Source organism: Neopsephotus bourkii, unplaced genomic scaffold, assembly GCF_033783945.1.
Source record: "Neopsephotus bourkii isolate Nb327-2 ecotype Australia unplaced genomic scaffold, CSIRO-AGI_Nbou_v1 NB_1765, whole genome shotgun sequence".
NCBI lineage: Eukaryota > Metazoa > Chordata > Aves > Psittaciformes > Psittacidae > Neopsephotus > Neopsephotus bourkii.
Window position 1 is genome coordinate 8,781,930 of NW_026902239.1, and position 23,103 is coordinate 8,805,032.

The 23,103-nt window shown below is 42.1% G+C and overlaps 1 protein-coding gene across 2 annotated transcripts in view; it reads right to left on the reverse strand.

The window, feature by feature from the left end:
• Positions 1 to 645: 645 nt before the first annotated feature.
• The window catches only part of RSPO3 (R-spondin 3), a 61,192-nt gene continuing 38,734 nt past the window's right edge, over positions 646 to 23,103 (reverse strand). For both annotated transcript variants that reach the window (XM_061378150.1, XM_061378151.1), the window contains exon 5: positions 646 to 1,697. In XM_061378150.1, the coding sequence (XP_061234134.1) occupies positions 1,504 to 1,697 (194 nt within the window). In that variant the 3' untranslated portion in view covers positions 646 to 1,503. The remainder of the gene's footprint in view (positions 1,698 to 23,103) is intronic.

Genomic DNA, 23,103 nt, shown 5'->3' on the forward strand with positions numbered 1-23,103 from the left:
GTTCCCCTGTGTCACTGTCTGGATGACTAGGATTTTCCTCCAAAAGTCACTGAAGCCTGTCACACAGGTTTCCTCAGTCTGAGAGATGGGCTTCAGTATTGGGCAGAGTAATTTTATAGGTCAAACTCAATGTGAGAAACAGAAATAGTGACTAGGGACTGGAACTGGCTGGGAAAGATTGCCTGCCACATTTTCTAGTCCATGCACTACACTGGGCAGGCTGTTACCCCTACGACAGCTGCCCTTGGGGAAAACATGGCACCAAAGGACATCTGGTGAAGCATGTTGGTTCCTCAAGGTATTTCTGTAAAGGGCAAATCCATTTCTGAGTAATGAGTCAGTGTATAGCATAGCCTGTCCTTCACTTGTGGGTCACTCTAGCTGCTTATATAGCCAGAATGGTACCAAGGGGCTTGGTTTGTCCTCTGAGCACACCTCTGTTGTGTCAGAGAGAAGAACTAGAATGAGAATTTAGGTAAAATGGACAGAAGTTTGTAATTTCTATCCTTCAATTGATTTACTGTTGTGGGTACACTTTCAGTAGATGTGCATTGTAAGTTGTGTCCTCTTCAGTCTATGGAGCTATGAAATGATTCCCTCCCCCAGTAGAAAAGGTGGCACCATCACTGAAAACACATATTTACATGATCTATTTTTCTGGGTTTTATTAACTCAACATTGTCGCCTACAAATGATTTGTCATTTACCAGAAGATTTGAAATGTAGACTTAAGTTACACATAGGTATAAAAAGCATAAAACTGCACACACGGTACCACTGTTTAGACCAGAAAACACTGTGATGTTCCACGGAGAAGACCGCTATTCAAACTCGGCTCCACCGCCTTCTGCCTCAGGGAGTCAGTTTTCAAAGCTGCAGATGCTTCTGCTTCTTCTCCCTCAGTTTGCGAAGCCCTGCCAGCTTTCCCTTGGTGTTCCTCACCTGTGGCTGGAGCACGGACCGAGGAACCACAGCGCAATCCCGTTCTGCTCCACCAGAGGCTATAAACCCTTGGGTTCCTACTGGCTCTTCGGAAGTTTTCCTCCTTCTCTTAGTATTTATGTACAATATATGAAGGGATACGATTTGCGTCTTTGATTTAGACATATCTCTTGCCACATACTTAAACAATAACTTGAAGAATATTTTACAAAGAAAACATTGTTCATCTGAATGTCATTCATTATTATATTGCTATATTTTATACCCTATTATTAATATATACAAAATTTCTTAATTGCCTTTTACAGATGCATGGAAGCATATAATATAACAGTTTTAAAGTATCCCATTTTTAGATTTATTTTTCTTTTCCTTGGCTCATGTCAATCTCTTTAATAAACTATGGTTGCTTGGAGAATATAGGAAGTATTTGGAATGTTGTTTAAAGTTTAGTAATAACTGGTAGCATTGTCCATTTGCAGCCTGAACAGTTGGAGCACCTGTCAGGGCGATCTGGTAGAGATAGCAGCATCATAAGACTTAAACAATCGTGGAGGGCTGTTAATGTGCAGTGTCAATGGGTGCCAGGTTCTGTTCTTTATTTGGGGCTTTTCTTTTTTTCGACTGCATTTTATTGTTGTTTTCCCTCTGTTCTCGGTTTTGTCTTCGTGCTGCTCGCCCTTTGCTTTCCTGTCTTGTCTCCTTGCTTTCGTCTTTGTTGGACTTTTTTCTTTTCTCCTCTCTATTTTTTTTCCCTGGAATAAAAATGATGGCACATTAGAAGATTTGCTCAGGCTGTAGCAATTTCCAACTCCTTCACTTTCCCATATCTGGTAAAACCAGCCCTTGATTAGCACCTGCCGTTAGAAGCTGGACAGCAGTACTAGTGTTTAGAAATGTCCACCTCTTTATCAGACTACTAAATTCAGCCAGTGAACTAGCACTTCCCATCAATCTGACTGAGCAAGGAGCCAAGAACTCCCTGGAAGAGTTGCAGTGGTTTAGAGCTGGTATAAATATCTCACATACTCATAGCCTGTCTCCCACAGCCAGGGACACAGCTCCACGTACTCCACCTAAACACAGCTGTTTCAGGGACATCCACAGCAGAAGTCAGGTAGCATTAACTATTGACTGTTTGAAATTTATCTTGGGCTAGGACCCAGAGCATATGGTGAGTGGAAATTAGCCATCATGTTACTCCCCTTCACTGACAATACTCAGCAACTACCTCTTTTGTCAAACCCTCTCCTCTTCCTTAACCCCAACTGCACCCATCCCAGAGGATTCTTGTTATTGCAACATGAATCCCACGATAACGTTGGGGACATGTATGGACCATCTTCAGACTAAAAAGCAGTGTTCCAAGTCTCGTACCAAGCTTTAGGCTATTGTTACAAAACTAGATATTCAAGTACTTTATTGGTTTAAATACTTATAAAAGTAAGATGTTGAGGATTTTTTTATCACCACAGACCTCTCCAATAAAGCTTTCCATCCCCTTAGGAACATCAAAACTTTGTGTATTGACTGTGGAGATAATACTGTGTAGTGCATTTATGCTTGGACATTTGGAAGAAATTCTTTACTGTAAGGGCAGTGAGGCACTGGCACAGGTTGCCCAGAGAAGCCGTGGCTGCCCCATCCCTGGTGGTGTTTAAGGCCAGGTTGGACAGAGCTTTGAGCAACCTGGGTGAGTGGAAGGTGTCCCTGCCCATGGAAGACAGTCATTGGACTAGATGACCTTCAAAGGTGCTTTTTAACCCAAGCCATTCTGTGGTGCTATGATTGTATTCCTTTTATTTGTTTTACAAACCACTTGCTTTTTTTCTGTGTGGAACTGTTTCATCTACTAAGCTATGCAGCTGAAGTTCATCTGTGATTAGATGAACCCTCATGATGTCTTCAAAAGCAACTCCTCTTGAGACTTTCATGATACAATATCATGCTGTCACCTATGCTTCCTCACATGGAGAATTTTCTGGACAAGTGTTGAAAAGGATCTGGTCAAACTCTGTTTTATGAAATTCTAGTAATGATACTACTGAAAATTATCTATCCCTCTTTGTTACAGCAAAAATGCATTTTGCTTTTAAATATCTGAGAGAGAATCCAGGCTTTTCTATACTGATGTTGGGGGAGTTACACAAACCTGGCAATAGCTCTTGAGGGTGCTGAATGCAGGGAACTGTACCCAAAACAAAGATGGGAATTTTCAGTGCCATGGTGGGCTCTGTGGCAGTAAGTAGGTCACAGTAAGGGAGTAGGTATAGGGGCAGTGCCTTAGTTCTGAGAACAGATGACAGTCCAAGGAGGAGTAGGTCAGGTAAAGGGAGAGAGATTCAGAGGAGGTGAAGAGAAGGCAGAAGCTAGGAGTAAGACTAAGATGTGAGGATATGCTGTATCCTCTTCTTGTTGTATAGCTCTACGGGCTTCTTTTACAGCTTTTCCTTTCCTCTCCAACACTGCCTGAGACTGAAAAGCAAGGGAAGGTTTAGATTCACATGTTAAGTCAAGTGAGGACAAACATCTGCCTTTCTCATGTAGTTTCTGGAACATGGGGTAAAGCTTTGGATGCAAAATAGCACCTCAAAGTTTAGGTACCCAGTCAGAGATTACCCTAATATGTGCCCCCATACCTGCAGAATCCCTCTCTGAATTTGGCAATGCTATCTAAGATCTGCTCAGTGAGAACTACCACCATGGGGAGAGCTGGGATAGCTCCATGCAAAAGCAAGCCTGCATATTACCCTGCTGTAATGCTGCCTCTTACTAATGGATAAATGACAGTATGGAATTTCATTCCCAGTGGTTTGTAAATACAGTTGGTCCCAGATGAAATGTTATTTGAATGGAAACTGTCCAGACATTCAGTGTTTGACATTGTTCACTTGGTGATTAGCCAAAATCCTTCAGCTGTGACTTCCTAGCCACAATTCTTTAAGTATGTTGGAATAATATGTAATGGCTTCCCTTCCATGGGTCAGGATGCATGTATTTATACGTATGTGGGTGAATATACTAAGAATACACTATCTGTCTAGCTAGAGACTTATCTAGGCATGGCTTCACTGTTTCTGTTTTAATCAGACTGCTGTAATAAAGGACAAGCAAAACTGATCTCTGGAGAATACTTGAAACTCAGTCCTAATTCTCTTCTACTCTGAGGATACCTAGTTTGGAGTCCTCCATGCAATTTTATACATGGCTTAATGCTATCACCTCCATGCTGTTGCCATTTGTGAAAGGATCTGGTCTGTAGACCTGTTTTGCTCTGGTAATGCAATAAAGCACAGAAGGGTCATCTTTGTAGGCCGTTTAGCTCCTTTCACCACTATTATGAAAAACTGGAGTTTTTATACGACAGCATAATGTTACTTCCATCGAGTCGTTGGTTCATTTTAGATGCAAGTGAAGATTCTACCAGCAGTTATCTGTTAGCATTGGGGTGTAGATGGAGCCACATTCTTGCATGCATCTCTCTCCCTGTTCATATCCCTGCCCTCTTCATTCCAGAAGCTTGCTCCTGAGTATTTTTTCTGCTTTCTACTGCTTGCTGAAGCCCACTTCACAACAGCATATTGGACTGGATGCAAGAAGTTGTGTAAATTTATTGGAAATTTGGACATTTGGTTATCTGTGAAAAATGTAAAAATTACATGGGCCATTACATTTACAATTCCCCCCAGAACTACTTCGAATTTAAAGGAGAAGGCAAGGATAGCAGAAAAACCAAACCTCATCAAAGAATCACAGAATCATAAAATGGTTTGGGTTGGAATGGAACTTAATGATTACCCAGTTCTAACCCACTGACAGGCAGGGACACCTTCCGCTAGACCAGGTTGCTCAAAGCCCCAACCCACCTGGCCTTGAACACTGCCAGGGATGGGGCAGCCACAGCTTCTCTGGCAACCTGTGCCAGCGCCTCACCGCCCTCACAGGTAAGAACTTCTTCCAAATGTCTAATCTCAATATCCCCTCTTTCAGTTTCAAGCCGTTCCCCCTTGTCCTACGCTTACTGCCCTTGCAGCCCTTCTCCAGATTTCTTACAGGCCCCTTTAGGTACTGGCAGTTAAACTGTGAACAGTGTAACTTAGAACAAAACATTCTCCCGCAATTTGCATTTCGCTTGTGAAGGAAGTTGTTTGAACGTGTCACATTTTACGTGCACATACATACATCTCAGCGCACTCTCATGCTGCTGTACCGCATGTAAGCGCGTATGGCGGAGCGGGGGGGGGTTGCGTGCGGCGTGCGCGGTCGGTGCCGGTCGCGCGGGGGCGCCATGGTCCCGCGCCAGGGCCGTGCGTGCGCGGGAGCCCGGCGCAGGGGTGGGAGAGAGCTCTGGTCGGCGGGGCCAGGGGCAGGGGGGTCCGGTCGTGCCGCCTGCCCCCGGGGCCGGGAAGCGAGCGGCTCCGCATGCGTAGAGGTTCCCTCGTCTGTACCCTCGAGTTGTTGTTGCAGGAGCTAGCGAGGAGCGTTTCCTGTCCGCTTCCCTTCCTCCGCGGTTTGTGTGCTGCTCTATCTGCCGTCCCTGCTCTATGCTGCGTACGCGATTCACTTTTTCTAGTGTGCCAGGAAGAGGGTATAAAAAACCGGCAGTATGTTGTGCCCATGCATGGGGATATCGTTCTTTCTTGGTGGGTTACAGAATTCTCATGTAGTGGTACACTAATGCAGCTAACGTTGTCTTAATGGATTCAATAAATCCTTTCAAAAGAAAAAAGTATTTTTAGGTGGGAGACACTAAAACATTTTCGAAGGGAACATTTTGCTCATGAAGGTGTGGATTCATGCGATTCTAATTGTTCTGTGAAGTAATGATTTGGCGTTAAAATAGGTTTAATTTAGAACCAAAACTTTGTGCAGTACTGGAAGAATTGGTCTGTAGGCACTGCCTAGTGAGTTTTCAGTAGGGAATACTTTACTACTTCTAATAATAGCTGCTTTGTATATTGAGGGAAATCTGCAAACATGCTATAATTTTGAGAAGTGCAGTAGTTCAAATTAAATGCAGACATTAAGCTAATTCAGACAACAGTATAATTACATGTCAGATCAGCCTAGAGGTGCTGAGTTCTTATTAGTCTAATTTATAGCCCTTGGTCAAAGAAATCCCTGCGTCTGTATTTATACAGTCAACATCTGAATACATCTTTAAGTATGCAAACCTGAGTATTTCAGAGAAGTTTTTGCATTGTCGCATCAGATACAGTGTTTCCACTAGTCCCATAGCCGTATTTTATGGAGTAAAGAGAGGATGGGCTAGTCACAACTTGAGGGAACTTGGTACTTAAAAACACCACAATGAGAGAGAGTTACTTAGTGAAAAAATCATGGCTGACATGGATTAACTAGGGCAGGTTCCAGACTTCATTTACTTTAGGTACTGCCTCTTTAGTCCCACCCTATTATATTCAGCTGTAATTACTACAGGGAACTCAGAGCACCATATTTGTTCACTTCCAGCATCAGGCTTCTTCTGGAGACATCACTCCTGTGAAGAAACTCACCCCAGGAGGGCAGAAGGGGGCAAGAGGAGTCACTGAACTGCACCTGTTGGGGTTGTAGACACCAAGGTAATAGGTGCAGTCTGGAAGGGTCCTGGCACTTATAGTGTACATGTTGGCACAGACCACAAAAACCTCCCCACTACACTGTAATGAGCTCAAGAGCTATCATAAAAGACCACAAACCACAGCTGTTAACGTGCCACAGTGTTCTTTCACACCCCTTACAGCCTCAGTTGACCTCCCAGCACTTTCCTGGCTACAGGAGAAATGTCAGCTCCAGTGCTCCACCACCCAGGAGGTATGGGGACAAAAAAACTGGGGGCTAAGTGTGTAGCCAGTGTCTTCTCAGAGACTTTTCTAGTCCTCTTAGACTGAAAGCCTGTCAGTCTTTCCTCATGACACGATGTGAACAGCATGACATGCACTGAGCGAAGATACCAGTAAGAGGAGCATGCCTCTGGCTCTAAAACCACTTACTAGAGCTCTGTCTACCATATGGTCGTGTCATATTGTGCAAATGAGTAGATCAGTCTCATTCTCAAGAAAAGTAACACTTTTTTTTTCAGGAGGACAGGCTGTAGTATGTGCTCACACTGCTTGCCAAGATAGCAAGCTTTCATACCCCCAGCTGCCAGTGGTGCAAAGGACATTCTCCTTTCATTCACAAGCAACATGTGGCCAAATCATCTGGTATGCTTTTGTGATTTTTAAACAGCATACTTTCTTAGCTGCAGTTGTTGTTTTCTTAGTTACAGTGGTCCAATTTGATAATCACTAGATTTCCAGGTGACCGGAGTGGTGAGAGTCAACAACTTCAAGACCTACCTAAGTGGTACATGGCTCAGTGCATTTCCTTTTGAAGATACACCAACTGCTGAAATGAATATGGGTAAAAGTTTTAAAGGAGATAAGGTCCAAAGGTATTCAAGGAGACCAACATAGGTTATCCCGCTGTTTAGATTCATGAGGACAGCCTACCTGGCTTCCACATACCAGCCCGGATGAATACAGGTCTTAAGGCACATGAGTAGCTACAGTCCCATGTGGTGATCTTAGATAACCTAAGATACCTCAAATGACATTGGCACTTAAATTTACCCACTTAACATGCCTTATCTCCTCTTGAAAATGAAAATCCTTCCTAGATGTAGAGTCCAGACATCTTTCTGTGAGTTTTAGTATCCTTGAGCTTTGCCTCTGAAAATAGAATGTGGACTACTAGATTATATTCACTTAAAAATGTTCTTATTTATGTTCTGTGTATTAGCCTGTCCTTCCACGAAGAGGACCATGCTGAGGCAGGCACATTACTGAGAGTGAGAACATTGTGTCAAAATAGAGGAATAGATCAGGCCTGCACAATAGCCATGAAGCAGGTGAAGAGGAACAGGAGGAGGCTGAGCAGATCAGCTGTGCTGTCAGGTTTTGCTGCTGTAGCATATAAAGAACAAGTTGTATCCCATTAGGTGTATGGGAAGTAGGAAAGCATCACTGCTTCTATAGGCTGCTTCAGAAGTCACACTGCCAGACTCATGAGCTCATAAGCAAGGCTTATAGAAAGCCTCTGACTTAATTGACTTGTAATGACCTCTTTGCAATAGAAATGGGTTGTATCTGCCTTTCCTGTGCCATAGAAAAGACATTGCCAGTGCCTGAAAATACAAGACTATCCTCCAGTCGAAGAAGCAGCCAGAGGAGGAGGATTTCTATAATGAGTTCTGTTTGCTGTTTGTGGAGACATTTACTGCTGTGTCTTTAAACCAGAGCCTGTGGGGATTATTTCCTCTGCACTTGTCTGTTGGGACTAAGGGAGTTTGTTAGCAGCCTTGTTTTAATCAGGACTAATGTTGTGCTAACAACAGCAATTTTACAATTACTTAACAGTTTTCATCTTATAAGAACCCACAGCTTATAAAGTCTGAAGACAGCTTCTGAAGACAGGATAGTAATGGCTGTTTAGCAGAGCAGAAAACCAGTCAGCATTGCTTAGGATGGGAACTGACATGCATCATGCTGGTATTTAGGAAAGTGGTATTTTCTCACCAGGCTTGCTTTGAGATTTTTAAAGGTGGCTTCTCAATGGGATTTGATTTTTATAGCTCTCCTAAAAGTTGCAAAAAGGTAGATGATTGTCCAAATCTACTTTATGATCCTCTTTTAAGACTAAGGGAACCAGGTGCCAGTAACAAGGACTGGCGATAGTAGTGACTGGTACCAAACCCCCTTACCCTGTTATGAGAGTAATAAAGGTATTGGCAGAAATCTTTTTTTTTTTTCCTTTTAGGCACCAATAATCCAAGTCCTCCCATTATCCTGGATTGAGGTAATAAATATAGTCCTTTTTAGAGACTTAGTTCAGCTGGTGCAGGCTCTTGAGCAAACCAGAAATAAAAATGTGATGCTGCATTATGTCAGAGCTGCGTGTTTAGTCTGCCTCTCTAGAAATAATCAAGAAAAGTTACACATGATAAGAGACAGATGCTGGTGCCTCAGCAGCCATTTGAACTCTTTCTAGTACAATAGTAAAAAGGAGAAAACACCCAAAGGAACTTGTTTCTTTGGTACTCAAATTTGTACTCAGAGTGCTCTGAAGGGAAGGAGAAATGAGAAAAGACGTTTTCCTTGGCTTCACTTAAACTGATTGCATTAATGAAACCTGCCAGTTCAGAAAATATTTGTATGACAGTAGTGTTTGGATGCATGTGTAGGAATGCCTTTTTCCCTAGGTGACCATGGCTCGGAGGTGGGCTGTACTGATGGTTGAGTGTCCTGGAGGGGATTTGCAAGTGCTGACTCTAACCCTTGGGCCAGGCCAGCAGTTCCTGCCCTGGTACTAGATGCCAGGTGCAGGGAACCCATGCATCTTCCACCATTTCTTTGCTGGTATAGGTGCAACTATATGCTCCCTTCGAGCCCCCTCTTTACATCTCCTTAAGTTTCCTGATGTGCCAGGAAGGTAAAGGAAGATGAGCAGTCAACAGGATGCACCTCTGGCCTCACTCTGCACGGTTCACTTGTCCCCTCCACTCTAAGCATGGTTTGTTTGTGCTCCTGCCTGGGGTGACACCTGTGCTGACAGGTAGATGGGAGTGCCTGCGTGTCCCACAGGTAACCCAGGCCAGCCTGATGGATGGATGGATCAGCTGGTTGGCAGTAGCTAACACACGGGGAGACAGCAGCCCCTTACGGATCCACTCACCAAAGCCATCAGCCCAGAGCCAAGGTGCTATTGCTTAAATCTGCTGGAGGCCCAATCCTGCCCTCTGTTGTACTTGCTGAAACACACAGAGGTCACCAAGGTTGGTCTCTGGTGTAAATGAAGGGAGAATTTACTGTCAAGGATGCTTTTCAAAACAAGGTGTTGAAAAATGGCTGTTTCTTTCTGTTTCATGTCTCTAGTGTGTTGTGTACTATTTCAGCTGGCCAAAGCATTGATCCTTCCCTCTCTAGGTACTGCAAATAACAGGTCAGGTTTCTAAATTTCATACAGATCAGGGACTCCAAAGGTGCCCTTTCAAAAAGAGTGATGTGACTTTTCACCTTGGACATCTCCATATATTTCTGAAGAGTTTTTCTCACCTATTGAGAAGATACCTGGCAGTTTGCCAGGTAGAGAGCAGCTCGTGGAGAAGAGGATTAGGATCACCAAGGCCCTTGGGCTGCCTCTGAAAAAGGCTCAAGGGATTTTTTATGCCAAAGTGATTCAGAGCTTGGCCATAGGAAGCTCAGGGAGCTCGGGTGACCAAGATACTGTCAAAGGGATCTCAGGTTTTCAAGCTCTCGAGTCCTTGTCAGCCTGCCATGTAGGTTGCCAAAGGCCAACCCAGTGGACAAGCCACCAAGATGCTAGACAGAGACCTAATACAGAGGCAAAGTTGTTTCAAAGCCTATTCCTTTCCACTAGGGCTTCTTTGAAATCAGTAAGTTTCTGGGAAATGTGATGACTTTGATGATCTGGTATTTTCCATTCCTTTGGAAAATTCAGCCCTATAAAATATTTTTAAAAAGATTTCTAAGTAGGGGTCATGGAGGACATGCATGAAAAAAAACTTGAATGCAGATGTTTTAATATTGCCCGTTAGTTTTCCACTTAAAATGAATCACAGAGAGAAATCATCCATGCAAATTTTATCCAGGCTGTCACGTCTTTTTTTTTTGTTGTTTCTTTTTTTTTTTTCCCTTTCCCAAGAATGTGATAAGTTTATTCTTATTAAATCCCTCTGGGAATGAACTGAGCGTTTAGAGCTGTTTGTAGTAACACTGGCTTTGCACACTGAAGTGGGCAGCCAGCTTTATGAGTAGCTTGAAGTGAAATGTGAAGAATGAGTATGCCGTGTGACAGTGCATCACTGGAGTCCACTTCACTTAGTATACTTTATAAGCTGACCACCATGCCATTTAGATCGGATACAAACAAGGTCATATGCCTCAAAGGTTAGAGGAGATGCAGCCCCCAACAAGATAAGGAAGCATCCTCTCATGACAGAGGGCATCACCAAGTGCTAAGGAAAGTCTGTAACCCCTAAGTCACCCCACCAGGAGATCTGCCCTGTGTCCTGTTTAGCACAGTCCCTACCAGCAGTATACAATGGCAGTTCAGAGCTAGCTGTAGGCGTGTTTTGTCTTTCTGTTTGGTGCTTGGCTGGTGTCTTACGAGTGCTACAGCAGTGCTGGTAAATTGGTAACAGTCCTGGGCTCCACACTTCCAGGGGAGTGCTCAGCCCATATGGCAGGACTGGTTACAGGAGCCAAATTGTAGGGACACAAAAAGGTTCTAGGCAACCCAAAGCTAAATTTCAGCAGGTGATATTTTCTGTACTACGATGTATTTCAAGAAGTCAGGACCTTCTCTAGCCTCTGAAAACTGGGCCTGTGGAGACCAGCAGTCTCTCTTTCCAGCTGTCTTCTTCCTGCAGATGAAGAAGCCCACTGTATACTCTTTAGAACTGAGTAACTAATCACTTTCCTGCCTGCTCCAAGAACTTTTATGTTAGTCAAAAGGAGAAACTACTCACTATTTCTACATATCTGAATGCCACGTCCTCTTGCTAGTGACTTCTTAGGCACTCTTTGACACATAAAATCAATAATACTTTGCAAGCAGGTATGACGTGGTCAGAAACACTTTATAGACTGTCATACAGAAGTGTACAGGCAAGAAAACAACGGTTAGTGCACACATACTGTAGTGAGATACTAAAAGGATCAGGATGCTTTGTCCAAAGAATGAGGAGCAAATAGACCCTTACTCCAACCTTAACCAGAAACTCTTAATAAGTTACTTCAAATTGTTCATGTGCTTTTGAAAATATTCCCCAAGATGTCTGTATGACCAGAAAGTTAATTTATGTCCTCTGAAAGAGGGAGTTGCTTTCAGTTAGAAAACATAGAAGTTCCATCAACCTTAAGCCTGTACTCGGAGGGATTCACAGAGACTTCCATCTCCATATTGCATCTTCCACTGCATCACATTTAAACTTAAGAGCTTTATCCATCATAGCTTCAGTTTGATTTAAGACCACTGAGGGAAAAAATGCAGCAACATAAAGTAAACTGTGGCTGGGAATGTGATCCTTTGTCTCAGAGACAACGTGTTTTTTTCTTTATAATATGGTCTTCGTATGACTTTATGATGTTCCACAACTGTAAAATGGAGATAAGAGTTCCTCAGTTTTGGTAAGTGCACTGGGATCTAGAGATAAAAACCACTACTGGTGTAAATTAGAGCCACTAAAGTGGACAGAGAGTCCTCCTTCAATTAATGTTTTGAAGGTCCAGACATCATGCTTCAATCAAAGAGAGAGGTCAGGATCCTTGTTTACAGAGTATTGTTGCCTTGTTCATGCTTAAAAGTAGCAGGGGCTGGATCACCTACTGGCATGCCCTCCCACCATCCACATCCATACAGAAAACAAAGTCAGCTCCTCTGGATTTAAACTAAATCCTCCTGGTTTAGCAATGTACATTTCTACTTAAGCAATAAACATCTGTCATCTGCCATTCATTAATATTAATTATAAATGGTCACTAGCTCATGGGATCCAAATCCACCAGCTGAGATCCTTCCAGCTTTGACCTTGTTAGGGTTTGTATAAAAAGTGTTCAGAAGGGTCCTTCAAAGCCAACAAGAAATGCAATTTGCAGAGTACAGCATTTGGGTTATGCACTTAGAACAAGGGCAGTCAGAAGAGGTATTGGGGAGTGGGGGAGGGAGAGAGGGAAGGAGGGAATACGGAGCTTGAAACAGCCTTCCTTTAAATGCTTAAGAGTTTTAGACCTTTCTGCAGGCTAATGACAGGGAGAGGCATTGTCCATAATGAAACTGGCCCATCCATTAAACATTACTGTAAATGAAAGGTTGTGTGAATTAAAGGTTGTTCATCTCATGTTTCAGGAATGTAACTGTTTTTCATGTCTAAAGCCTGTTTTCATTTTAAACAGAGTTCTTCAGATGACAAATGAGAGAATTTCGGAAAGCAAATAGCAGAAGTAAATACATGCTTAAGAACAAAGCAGAGACATAACTGTAGCTGTAAATCTTTATACTGGGGCTACTGTTGGTCATAGATGTTGGGGAGGATGAGATTAGAAATGAGAAAATTCATTACTGGGTCACTTTGCTTGCAAACCAAAAAAACAGTGGAAAGATCCCCACAGTTATGATTAATTTATAGTCATATTATCACCTGTGTATGTTTCACTAGTGGACCGCTGGTTGGTTGCTACCATTTTGGATTTTAAGAAATTGAAACAGAAAATTGAGGAAATGCTTGTTCTGAATTTTGCATGGCCACTGCATCTTTACATGATAATATTTTTTTCCCCCTACCCTTTAATTTCTTGCCACTGACAAATTGTTTCAGAAAAAAATACTGAAAAGATAATATATGATTGCATCGGTCATTAAAATTAGCTCGCTTTTTCAGGTCTAAACTTTCAGCAATATGCCCCTCATGGATGATATCTTCACCTGCTCTTAAAATATACATAGCTTCACTGGCAGAGACGTGCAAGCTCTGGTGAGTTACTTAGTGTAATAATTTTACTGAATTTTTCTGTTCGAAGACCCAGCTCTATAGTCTTCCTAGAACAATGATTTAAAGCTGATGATTACAAAGAGGAACACTGAACAGATATTTCAGCTATGTAAATGACTAAACTGGACAAAATGAAAGGAAATTTGGTGTTGGTTCTTTGACTCAGTCCCAAATAAAAGTCTGAGCACAGTAAAGACAGCAGGAGGCCTTATATTAGTGTCAGTGGACAGAAATACTTGGGTTTGTTCTATGTAAATGTGCAGTATGTGATCTCTCTGTAGAAATCTGACAGAAAGCAACAGGCAAAAGAAAATGTTGTGGAAATTTTGTAGCAATTTTAGAAATGCTTATCAAAGCATTATAAAGTCCCTTACTAGAAGCTGAACTACAATACTTATGCTTTCTCTGATGGATGTTTGTCTAACCTTCTTAAAAATCTTGAATTATAGGGATTCCCACAACCTCTCTCCTGATCTTTATGATCTCTAATAATAGCACTGGTTTTTATCGTATCATTGGGAATGCTGTGATGCTCCTTGGACTTTCCTAAAGGAAAGTTATGGCAGTGTTTTCTTTCCTAAAGTTAAGAGGTTAGAAGAGAGCTGGGAGGTGGCAGCCTAAGCAGACCTAAGACTGCATCAGGTGTCAGAGCTGGCAGGAAGAGTGAGCTGAGAAGAGACGATGAGGTTGGAGATGCAGAGGCCTGGGTGGGGAAAAGCAAACAGAGCTGCCTGGGTGGGGAAGAAGAGGCAAATATCCAGAAAGATGAGGAGAAACAGCAGCTGAAAAGTGCTCCTTTGTTTTTGCTTTGTTACAAAGGCATGCTGAAAATCCCTTCATTACAGCTAGATCGAAAGTACTGTGAAGTCAATGGGATTTCAGCAGATCATGGATCAGACCCTTTAAAAGAAGGGCAGCTGTAACACAATAGTGAATGAGTGCCATTGCTGTCCATGACTGGCAATGTTATAACAGCATTGCTATACATGGAAGTGTTCCACAGCCCAGGATTTATCTGATTAAACAGTGCTCTGTGTGTCACCATTAGACTTGAAACACCCACTGCCTGATTTACTCTGTAGCACACATACCCCAAATGGTTTGCATTCTTGGACTAAATTCGCTAGATGTGCTAGCAAACGTCTCTCCTGTGTTTGTTCTTCTTTCCAGGACACACAGGCTGAAATAGTGAGGGGTTTAGATCTCCAGGTGGTGCGGGCTGGGTGAGCACTGCTGTCAGCAGCCACTTCCCTTCACATTTACTGCATGGTAGTATTGCCCAAAGGTGAGAAAAAGGTTTGCTGTGGTCTTCTGAAGAGTCAAGAGAAAGAAGTCAGGATATCTTGCTGTGGCACACAGTCTGGAATAGGCTTATTTCCTCTTCCAGCTGAGATGTGTTCCCCCCCTCAGAAAGAGTTCCTTACAACACTAGAATTTAGGACAAGGACTTTGGAAGCAATGACTGCAAGAAGTGATAGAAAGAACAATGTGGAGGGAAAAGAAGGGTCTGTAAAGATATGCAGGCAGAGTGAGGAAGTGGAGTAAGAGAGAATGACACTGCTCTTTCACATGTGGTCTCTGCTTAGCTCTGAGAGAGTAGCTAAATATCCTATTTGCCTCTCCCTGAAACTCAGCAATGTGAAGATGCTGAAGGTGAAGGTGCCATGGTTAAGTAAAGTATAGCTGTAACAGGGAAGAAGGCCAGAGACTAGGCAGACCCCTGCGTGTCTGCACAACATAACTGGTAGTTTGATTTAAGACTCTGTTTGACCTGCAACAGCCATCCTTCTTCCCCAGTCAAATCTGCTGTGAAGGGAATAGCCCCATCAAGTTTGAATGCAAGCCAAAAGGTGGCCCTTGCCTTGTATCCAAGGAGCAGACCATTGCCTGATTTTCTTTAGCAGTATAGACATAGCGCTGCGGATTTCACCTTCTAAATCTCAAGCTCCTCCTCTCAATCCCAAACATTTTTACCCAAGAGGGAAGATCTGAGGCAGGTGCTGGAAATCTGGTGCTGAATGAGCACCTGATGGGCACTTTGGAAGGGAGAGGAAGAGATTTTCCTGAGAGGTTTGTATTCCTTCCTGTTTTTCCTACAGAGCTCAGTCATCTAATTAGCCAGCTAATTCTAGAGCACAAGGAGGCACTGGAAGGGAGGGTCAGAAAGAAAAAGAAGAGTTGATTTCTATCCCTTATTTGGTTTAGTGTTCTGAGGAGAACAGCACTCACATCGTTTGCATTTTAATAGAAGAATGCATCAGCTTTTTTCTGATTCACTTCCCTTGCGGGAGCAATTGACCACGCACTTCTTTCTCAGCTTTGAACCATTCCTGTTAATGTGAGGATGATGCTGTTTACCAGCAGTGTGTCCAGCACATGTTTTGATAGCATGTTCCAGGGGCCTCAGAGCAGCTGTGCAACCTCCCCTCTGATCCTTTGCCCCCCAGGACAGGGAGGAGCTGGCAGCTGGCAGAAGAGGAGCTGGCAGCAGGAGAGGAGAATGTCTCCTGAGGAGCACAGAGACAGTGTCAGACCAGACCCCTGAGAGGCTAAAACTAAATCTAATACCTGAGGGCCGTACAGGTTGGTGTAGAGCCACACAGCCATTTTCAGCCTGGTTGTTCACTGAGATGTGTGCTATTCAGAGAATACAACCTTGGCGCAAGACACATGTAGACACTGTTTGCATACATGTATAGTACCTGTAGTACCAGAGGCACACAGTGTGTATGTACCTGCTTGCATGATTGATACGTGTCTGTCAGAACTGGGAGGTATGATAGAAATTTCATGTTCACACTAACACAAAATAAACATACTGTAGCAAACTGCAGTATTACTAGTAATTAGTTCAGGTTTTAGGATCTCTGTTTGCAGGTAATACCTAATAAGACTTCCAAAACTGCCTGTGATTACATTTTGCAAATGCTATGATTAAAGTTTAAGAATGGCTTTTTCCAGCCTTTTAAGCTCTTGAATTGTAGAGCCACTGCATCCTCTACTATTAGCTATTTTGGATTCACAAATCACTCTGATTCATACCAATCCTATTTTTCTTCTCTTAACCCTTCTCACACGCGTCTTTTCTCTAAATCATGCTCCTGTCTGCCTTGCATGAAGAACAGCCCTGTGCTGTCTGTGCTTTGCCTTGTTTAAGGCATCCCCAGGACTCCATTTCACTTCATGTTGCATCTAGTGGATTCCCATTCTCAAGAGCCCTACTCTTGGAGGCTGGAAATGTGTTAAAGTTTAAGAGTCAAAACCCCTGCAAGGAAAGGAAATGAGAGGTCCTCTTGGCAGCCACAAACAGAAAATAAACAACCAAACTCTTCACAAGACAGATTCCTCAATTATAGTAACTCAGACTTGCAAAGGCCAGAGTTATGACCCATTGGCGTATGCAGTATGTAAACACAGGGATGCAGTAATTAGCTTTGTGTTCATTTTGAGGCTTCAGAAGTCCTGTGACCTGCCATGGAGTAAGGTCATTAACCATAGCCACACTGGTGACCTTCACACAGGACACCCCATATCTCACAATTATACGAGCAAACTGTGCACTGTGATGTCTCCCTGGCTCACGTGCTCCAGCCCTCTTGTTTGAAATGCCACTGAGCTATATGTGAGGAAGAGGATGTAACTTTGGGGATGATCTGTGATCGGAGTATCTTACTTTCTCATGTAGCAATGTGTAGGACTTAAATGCGATTAAGTAAAAATACACAGTACCAAAAATATCCAGAATTTCCCCCATTATTTTTTTTTTAAATCAGAGAAAAATTCTCAAAATAGTACAGTGAGGAATTACTGAGATGGTGTGAGCCTCTGTTGCTTTGGGAAGAGAATGTGTCTTTGGTGTGTGGAGTGTGCAGGAACAGACTGTTCAAAGCTTGTTCTGTAAAGGGCAATTGAACTTTGAATAAGTAGTTATACAGCCATTACAAGGTGCTTATCTACAAACACAACAAAATGTTGCTCTAACCATGATTTTTCCAATACTAAATAAAATTAGTATTGGGAATGAGTATGTCTCACTTCTACTTTTTGTTTTACTGTGGCTGACTAATGAATCCTCTGAAACATGCTCTTCTTCCTTACAAAGTCAGCCTGGAGGAGCCTTGGTTTAGATTTTGAAGTGCTGCAAAGTCATTACTGTATAGATGGAGAGAATGCGCCCTTTAATTTAGAAGTTAGCAGGTAAAAGTCCAGGTAACTCATACTAGGCTGTCCTTAACAGCCATTGGAATGAAACAGGCACTTTCAGGAAGCAAATTATTTTGTCTTTCTTAGAATCCATTTTACAGTGTCACTGATGCTGCTCCCAGGTGCAGTATTAACCCCACCATTAACATTACCCTTGCTTTGATAAAAACAACTGATTTGTAGCTCTCCAGCTTAAGTAGAGTGAATCCCATCATGCTCTTTCCAAGCCTACAGAGGCTTAGAGGAGTCCCAGCTTGTCATTCCTCATCTCAATTCTCAGATAGCAAAACCCTCTCGGTGAAAATTGCGTCCATGTCAAATTCAGATTGTCCAGTGTGACAACAGAGCTCAACAAAATGCACAAGCAACTGTTCCAGATGCCTGGCACTACAGAATTTTTTTAGGAAAAATGGGTATTACCACATGAATGAACACATTGACGTAGCACATACATATACAAGTTTTAAGTGGCTACATAGGAATTTCTATGGGTTGTGAAGATCATGAAACACTGATTTTATGTGCCACAATTCAAAACCTGTACAAAGTGGTGAAACTCGCACTGATTTCAGATGGCTTCCTTCACTACTGTACTTCCATGTACATTTTAAAATGTAATGCAACTTACACAATTTTTATTTAGTAGGGGCTCTTTTTCTTTCTCTCTGTTGCCTGGGACAAGCTTAACTGACTGTTAATGGAATTAGTCCACCACAACCAGAGGTCAACTGCAGAAGCTTTTCTGTGTGAGAAACCCTAAAAGGGCAACTTAGTTTAGACTCCACAGCCCTTTGTGCTCTGTTGTTACATGGATACATACAACATCAGAGTGTGTACATTAGAGTGGGTAACGCAGTGAGTTTAAGTTAAATGAGTTTAGTTTATTGACTAATATTTTAAGTTTGTTAGTATTAAGTTACATTGTTTCCAGCTAAAGTAAATTCTTGATGAATGGCCTGGGATTTTTAGCTGAGTGCTCGATTTGGAAATCTGATGAATGCCTGATAGGATTCCTTCCTCACACATAACACTGAATTTTCAGACGTGATCTGATTAATATGTTTGAAGCATTTTACAGACATAAATAAGGGGTGCAGGAACTAGTTCAAAGAAACAACAAAGGTGAACTGAGTCTCAGTTCTCTAAGCTATTCAAATCAAACCTGGATTTTTATATTCACATGTACAATAAAAACATTTCTTTTACTTTATTTTCCCCAAATATATATAAGTCCTCATTAAATCAACAGCAAACCCTGTTCCCTTGGTTCCCTTCTGTTCGCCAGTCTGCTTCCAGAATTCAGCTCCTCATCTCAAAGACACTGCTTTTTATCATTTTTGCTACACACTAAATAAAAAAATAAATCACTGCATAATGTCTGTATTCTCCTTGCAGCACAAACCATGAAGTGATAAGCCACCATGCCTCTAGGGAATTGCAGTCTTGTGAATTTTGACTAAAATTGCCCCTCTTCCTTTCATAATAGTATCCTGCTTTCACACTCTACAAGGTGACAACTCCTACACTCCATAGTAGTAGGTATATAAAGGAGGAGGCTGTTCTACATTCATCCCACCATGTCTTCATGTCTAATGCTTGAATTTTTGCCTGTCAGGAACAGGAACTTTCTTTGGCCTGTGTTTGCACAGGACTGGGGACAGTTAACATCGTTGGTTTTCTCCTTTGAACATCAAAATGCCACCAGCATGCAATACATTAATCAATGTATGAACAAGCAACACTTGAAATGTATTATTTATTTGCTTGCAAAAATACAACTGTGTAAGTGATGTAGCCCATCTATTGGCTTGCATAATATCCAGGTTTCTAAGATGTCTTCCTTGTTCATAACTATGCACTTAGTCTTTTGGTGAGTGTTTTTAGCCTATTCAAACTTGTAAGAACACATTCTCTGAAAGCACTTAAAACTGCTCTCTCAGAGGTTTAGTTGGGACTCAACAGAAAATCATATGGTGACTGTTCTTGGCAGAATTACTCATGCTTGAAAACGTGCACTTCCTTTTCCACAAATACTTTTGTATGCCTTTCTGATATTTGTCTTTTGGCTACTAAAAGTCAGTCTCATACGTTTGCAGACAGCAGTACAAAGGGACTTGTGTTTGACTGCAGCACATGCATTGAGGCAAAGAAATAATATTGATGGATAATTTGCAGTGTTTGAAGAGCTCTGCAAGTTATTCTTCCCCAGTACCTCTATTTGCCACTAATGGACGTGGCTACAGGAAACACGACCCTCAATGTGTGTCTGTCAGTGAACGGTAGGAGCCAAGAAGATGTTGAATGTGGGAAGGCAAAAGTAACAGTGCACTGCACTGGGGGGGAAAAAATAAGGAGTCTGAGGGAAAGAAAGGAAGAAGAAAAACTGGAACTAAAAATCATATAGCCATGCAGACCAGAAAGAACTCACTATCATGGGATTTAAAGGAAGGATTTTGAAGTAAATTACAGTGAGGTTTGTATAGGTCTGAACTATGAAAGGAGGCTGTGTGTGAGACATATGGGAATTACCATGTCAGAACACACTGGGATCAACTAATTTAGTTGTAAAATGAATAAAAAGAATGCTGTACATTGGTCAGGCTATTTGTATCCTCATTATTCCCATTTGTTTGCATTCATTCTGAAAATTCTAGCACCTTCTACCAGTAAAACTTCATTTGGTAACCAGTGAGAGAAAAAAGTTGTAATAGATCTCACCAACTTTAATGACATACCAGCAAATGGAAAAAAAAAACAACCTCTTCATCCGTTTTATCTTGTTTTGTGTAGCTGTTCCAGAAACATGTCCTTGCTTCTGTGTGATAGCAGCAACTTAACTGACTAACATCCTGTCTCTGACCTCAACTTCTTGAGCAAAGTCATTGAGGCATCTGTGACGAGCATACCCCGTCATCATGTGGTCTTTGCCCTCACTCCCTTGGCCACAGACATCTATTCAACATGAAAACGGCAGAGGCTGATCCAGCTAAGTCCCTCTTTATGGCTGCAGAGAAAAGATTAGCAGCACTGTTGGTAACTGCTGCATCTGCTGCTAGACTTCAAAAGCTGATGTCATGAAAGCTAAACTCCAAAGCAGTGCCTGAGCAGCAACAGGGAGCCATGCAGTACAGAATAGCATTTTCAGTATTTCTTAACAGTAAATACAGTTACTTTCCCTTCCATTTCCCAAAGTCTTTCTGCTGTTACCTCCTACACTCACTGATGACACAGCAACCCATAAGAACAGAGCCTGGCTTGGTTTCTCATGCAATTATTCTGTTATTCACAGGAGAACAGAAGTTTCTCTCTGTGTAATAAGGGATAGTGGCAGTAGGGAACATAAGTTACCTGGAGATTGAGTTGGAAAGATTCATTTCCCCATTCCAGTAGGAACAGAAGGAAAACTTAATTCTGTTTCCTAGCTTGTCACCATAATCCATCCCTTAAAGCTACTTTAACCTAATATTTATGTGTGAATTTCCTCAGTTTCATTAAGAATTATCTTTCTTTAAAAAAAAAATATTTAATTTATCTCCCTGTGAAAGTATATGAAGGTGAATGGTGACTTCTGTGGATACTGAGGAGTGTATAGTGGTGGATTTCAGAATGTTAAAAAAAATGGATCTCAATTATAGACCTACAAATCCCAAGGGCATGGGTAAAGTTGGAACATACCTTTCCATTTGCCTGCATTGGTTCTGAAGAAATTGCATGCTGAGTGCAAAACAGGTTAGAATATATTGTGTGACTTGCTCAAAAGGAAATAAAAAACCCCACCTTTATGCACATTGCAGAAAAAAACCCAAACCATTCATGTTTGTGAACAAAGTCTTGTGGTGTGCAGTATTTTTCAAGTATGGTTTGACTCAGATCCCATAAAATAAGAATTGACAGTAAAGTACGTGAGAAGTTTCTTCTAAAGTACTTACTACACAGGAACAGCAGGCATTTCTCAAAGAGAAATGTCTTGTCCAGTCTGAAGATACTGCCAAGTTGCCATAAGCAAATACACAACAGCATTATTACCTTTAAAAAAAAAAAAAAAAAGCCCAACAAAAACACAACCAGTTTCATAGATCCAAAATTATAGTTTGTTCCTGTATTTTCAGCTCTGGCAAAATTGGCTTGGTAGGAAAAAAAAGGACTCTTACCCCAGTTACAGTGGGCTAATGAGAAGCTGTATTCCAAGTTGTGCCACAGTGCAGGAGCAGAAGTAAGCTTGAACATTTTGGACATAGATTCTAGGCATTAGGGAATCCATAAATATCTTGCCTTGGCTGCTCCCCTGAGGTAGATACCCCTCTCTTCCTCTTCAAGGCACTGCTTGACACAAGAAGAAGGTGACATCTACCCCATAGGTTAGCTGGGGTAGATCTAACCTATAAATAAGGTTTATTTATCAGCAGATAAATAAATCAGTAGATCTAGCCAGTTCTTGGGTGAGGGGAAGTCAGGCACCTGTAGCTACCTGGTTCATAAGATCATCCTTTTAACATTATTTCCCTTCTCATGAGGTATAACATTCAAAAGATTACAAGCTCCAACCCCTTTAACATATTCTACAAGTAATCTACAGCAACCCTAGAGGTCATTTGACAACAAAATAGTTAGTACTTGGTGCCAGCAGTTCATGCTGGCTCATGGATGTTTATATAGGGGATAGCTGCTCCAACTCTTCCACACATCCTCAAAAGGGGTGAAACCTTGCTGATGAGTTAGAAGGAAAGGGGGAAATAGAAGGGAAAGGGAAATGGGGATGTGGAAAATGAGAGGTGTGGGGAAAAGAAAATATTCCATGGACAATCCTGTGCCAACCAAAGTAACTGCAAAAGGGACATAGGAAGTAATCTCCCTGCTGCAAGAAGGGGAGAAAGGGAACAATGTAACAACAATTTCTACTGGATGGAATTTGTATAAATTATTATTTCATAGACTTCTTAAGCATCTTCCATTCTGAACATATGTGAGGCCATTCCCACATCATCCCACCATACAGTTGCTGTGATGGGGTTTAAGTCCAACAAGCTGGCTTACATGGATGGGCAATTCATGCTCAATGTGGAAAACCAAGTGAAGTTTCCCTTGGCTGCCACACAGTGTTGTGGTCTTTCTCCCATGCTGGGACTCCATGAGCCAGAAGCAGATGGCAGGATCAGGCCACGTTGTTCAGCCAGAGCTGGTAGAAAGAGTTCAGGATGGGAGAGAGGCCACAGCTCTGCAATTGCAAGAGTTATGGTCTTACCTGTAGGAAAGCATGAAATAGGAATTGTTTTGGAGGAATCCCATGGTTAAAACATGAAATTTGGCTGCCTGAGACACAACAAACAACTCCCACCATGATTTGTTTTATGATGGATCCTTTTGTTCTGAGCTCCCCATGCAACCCCTCTTGTTGGCAGCTCTTT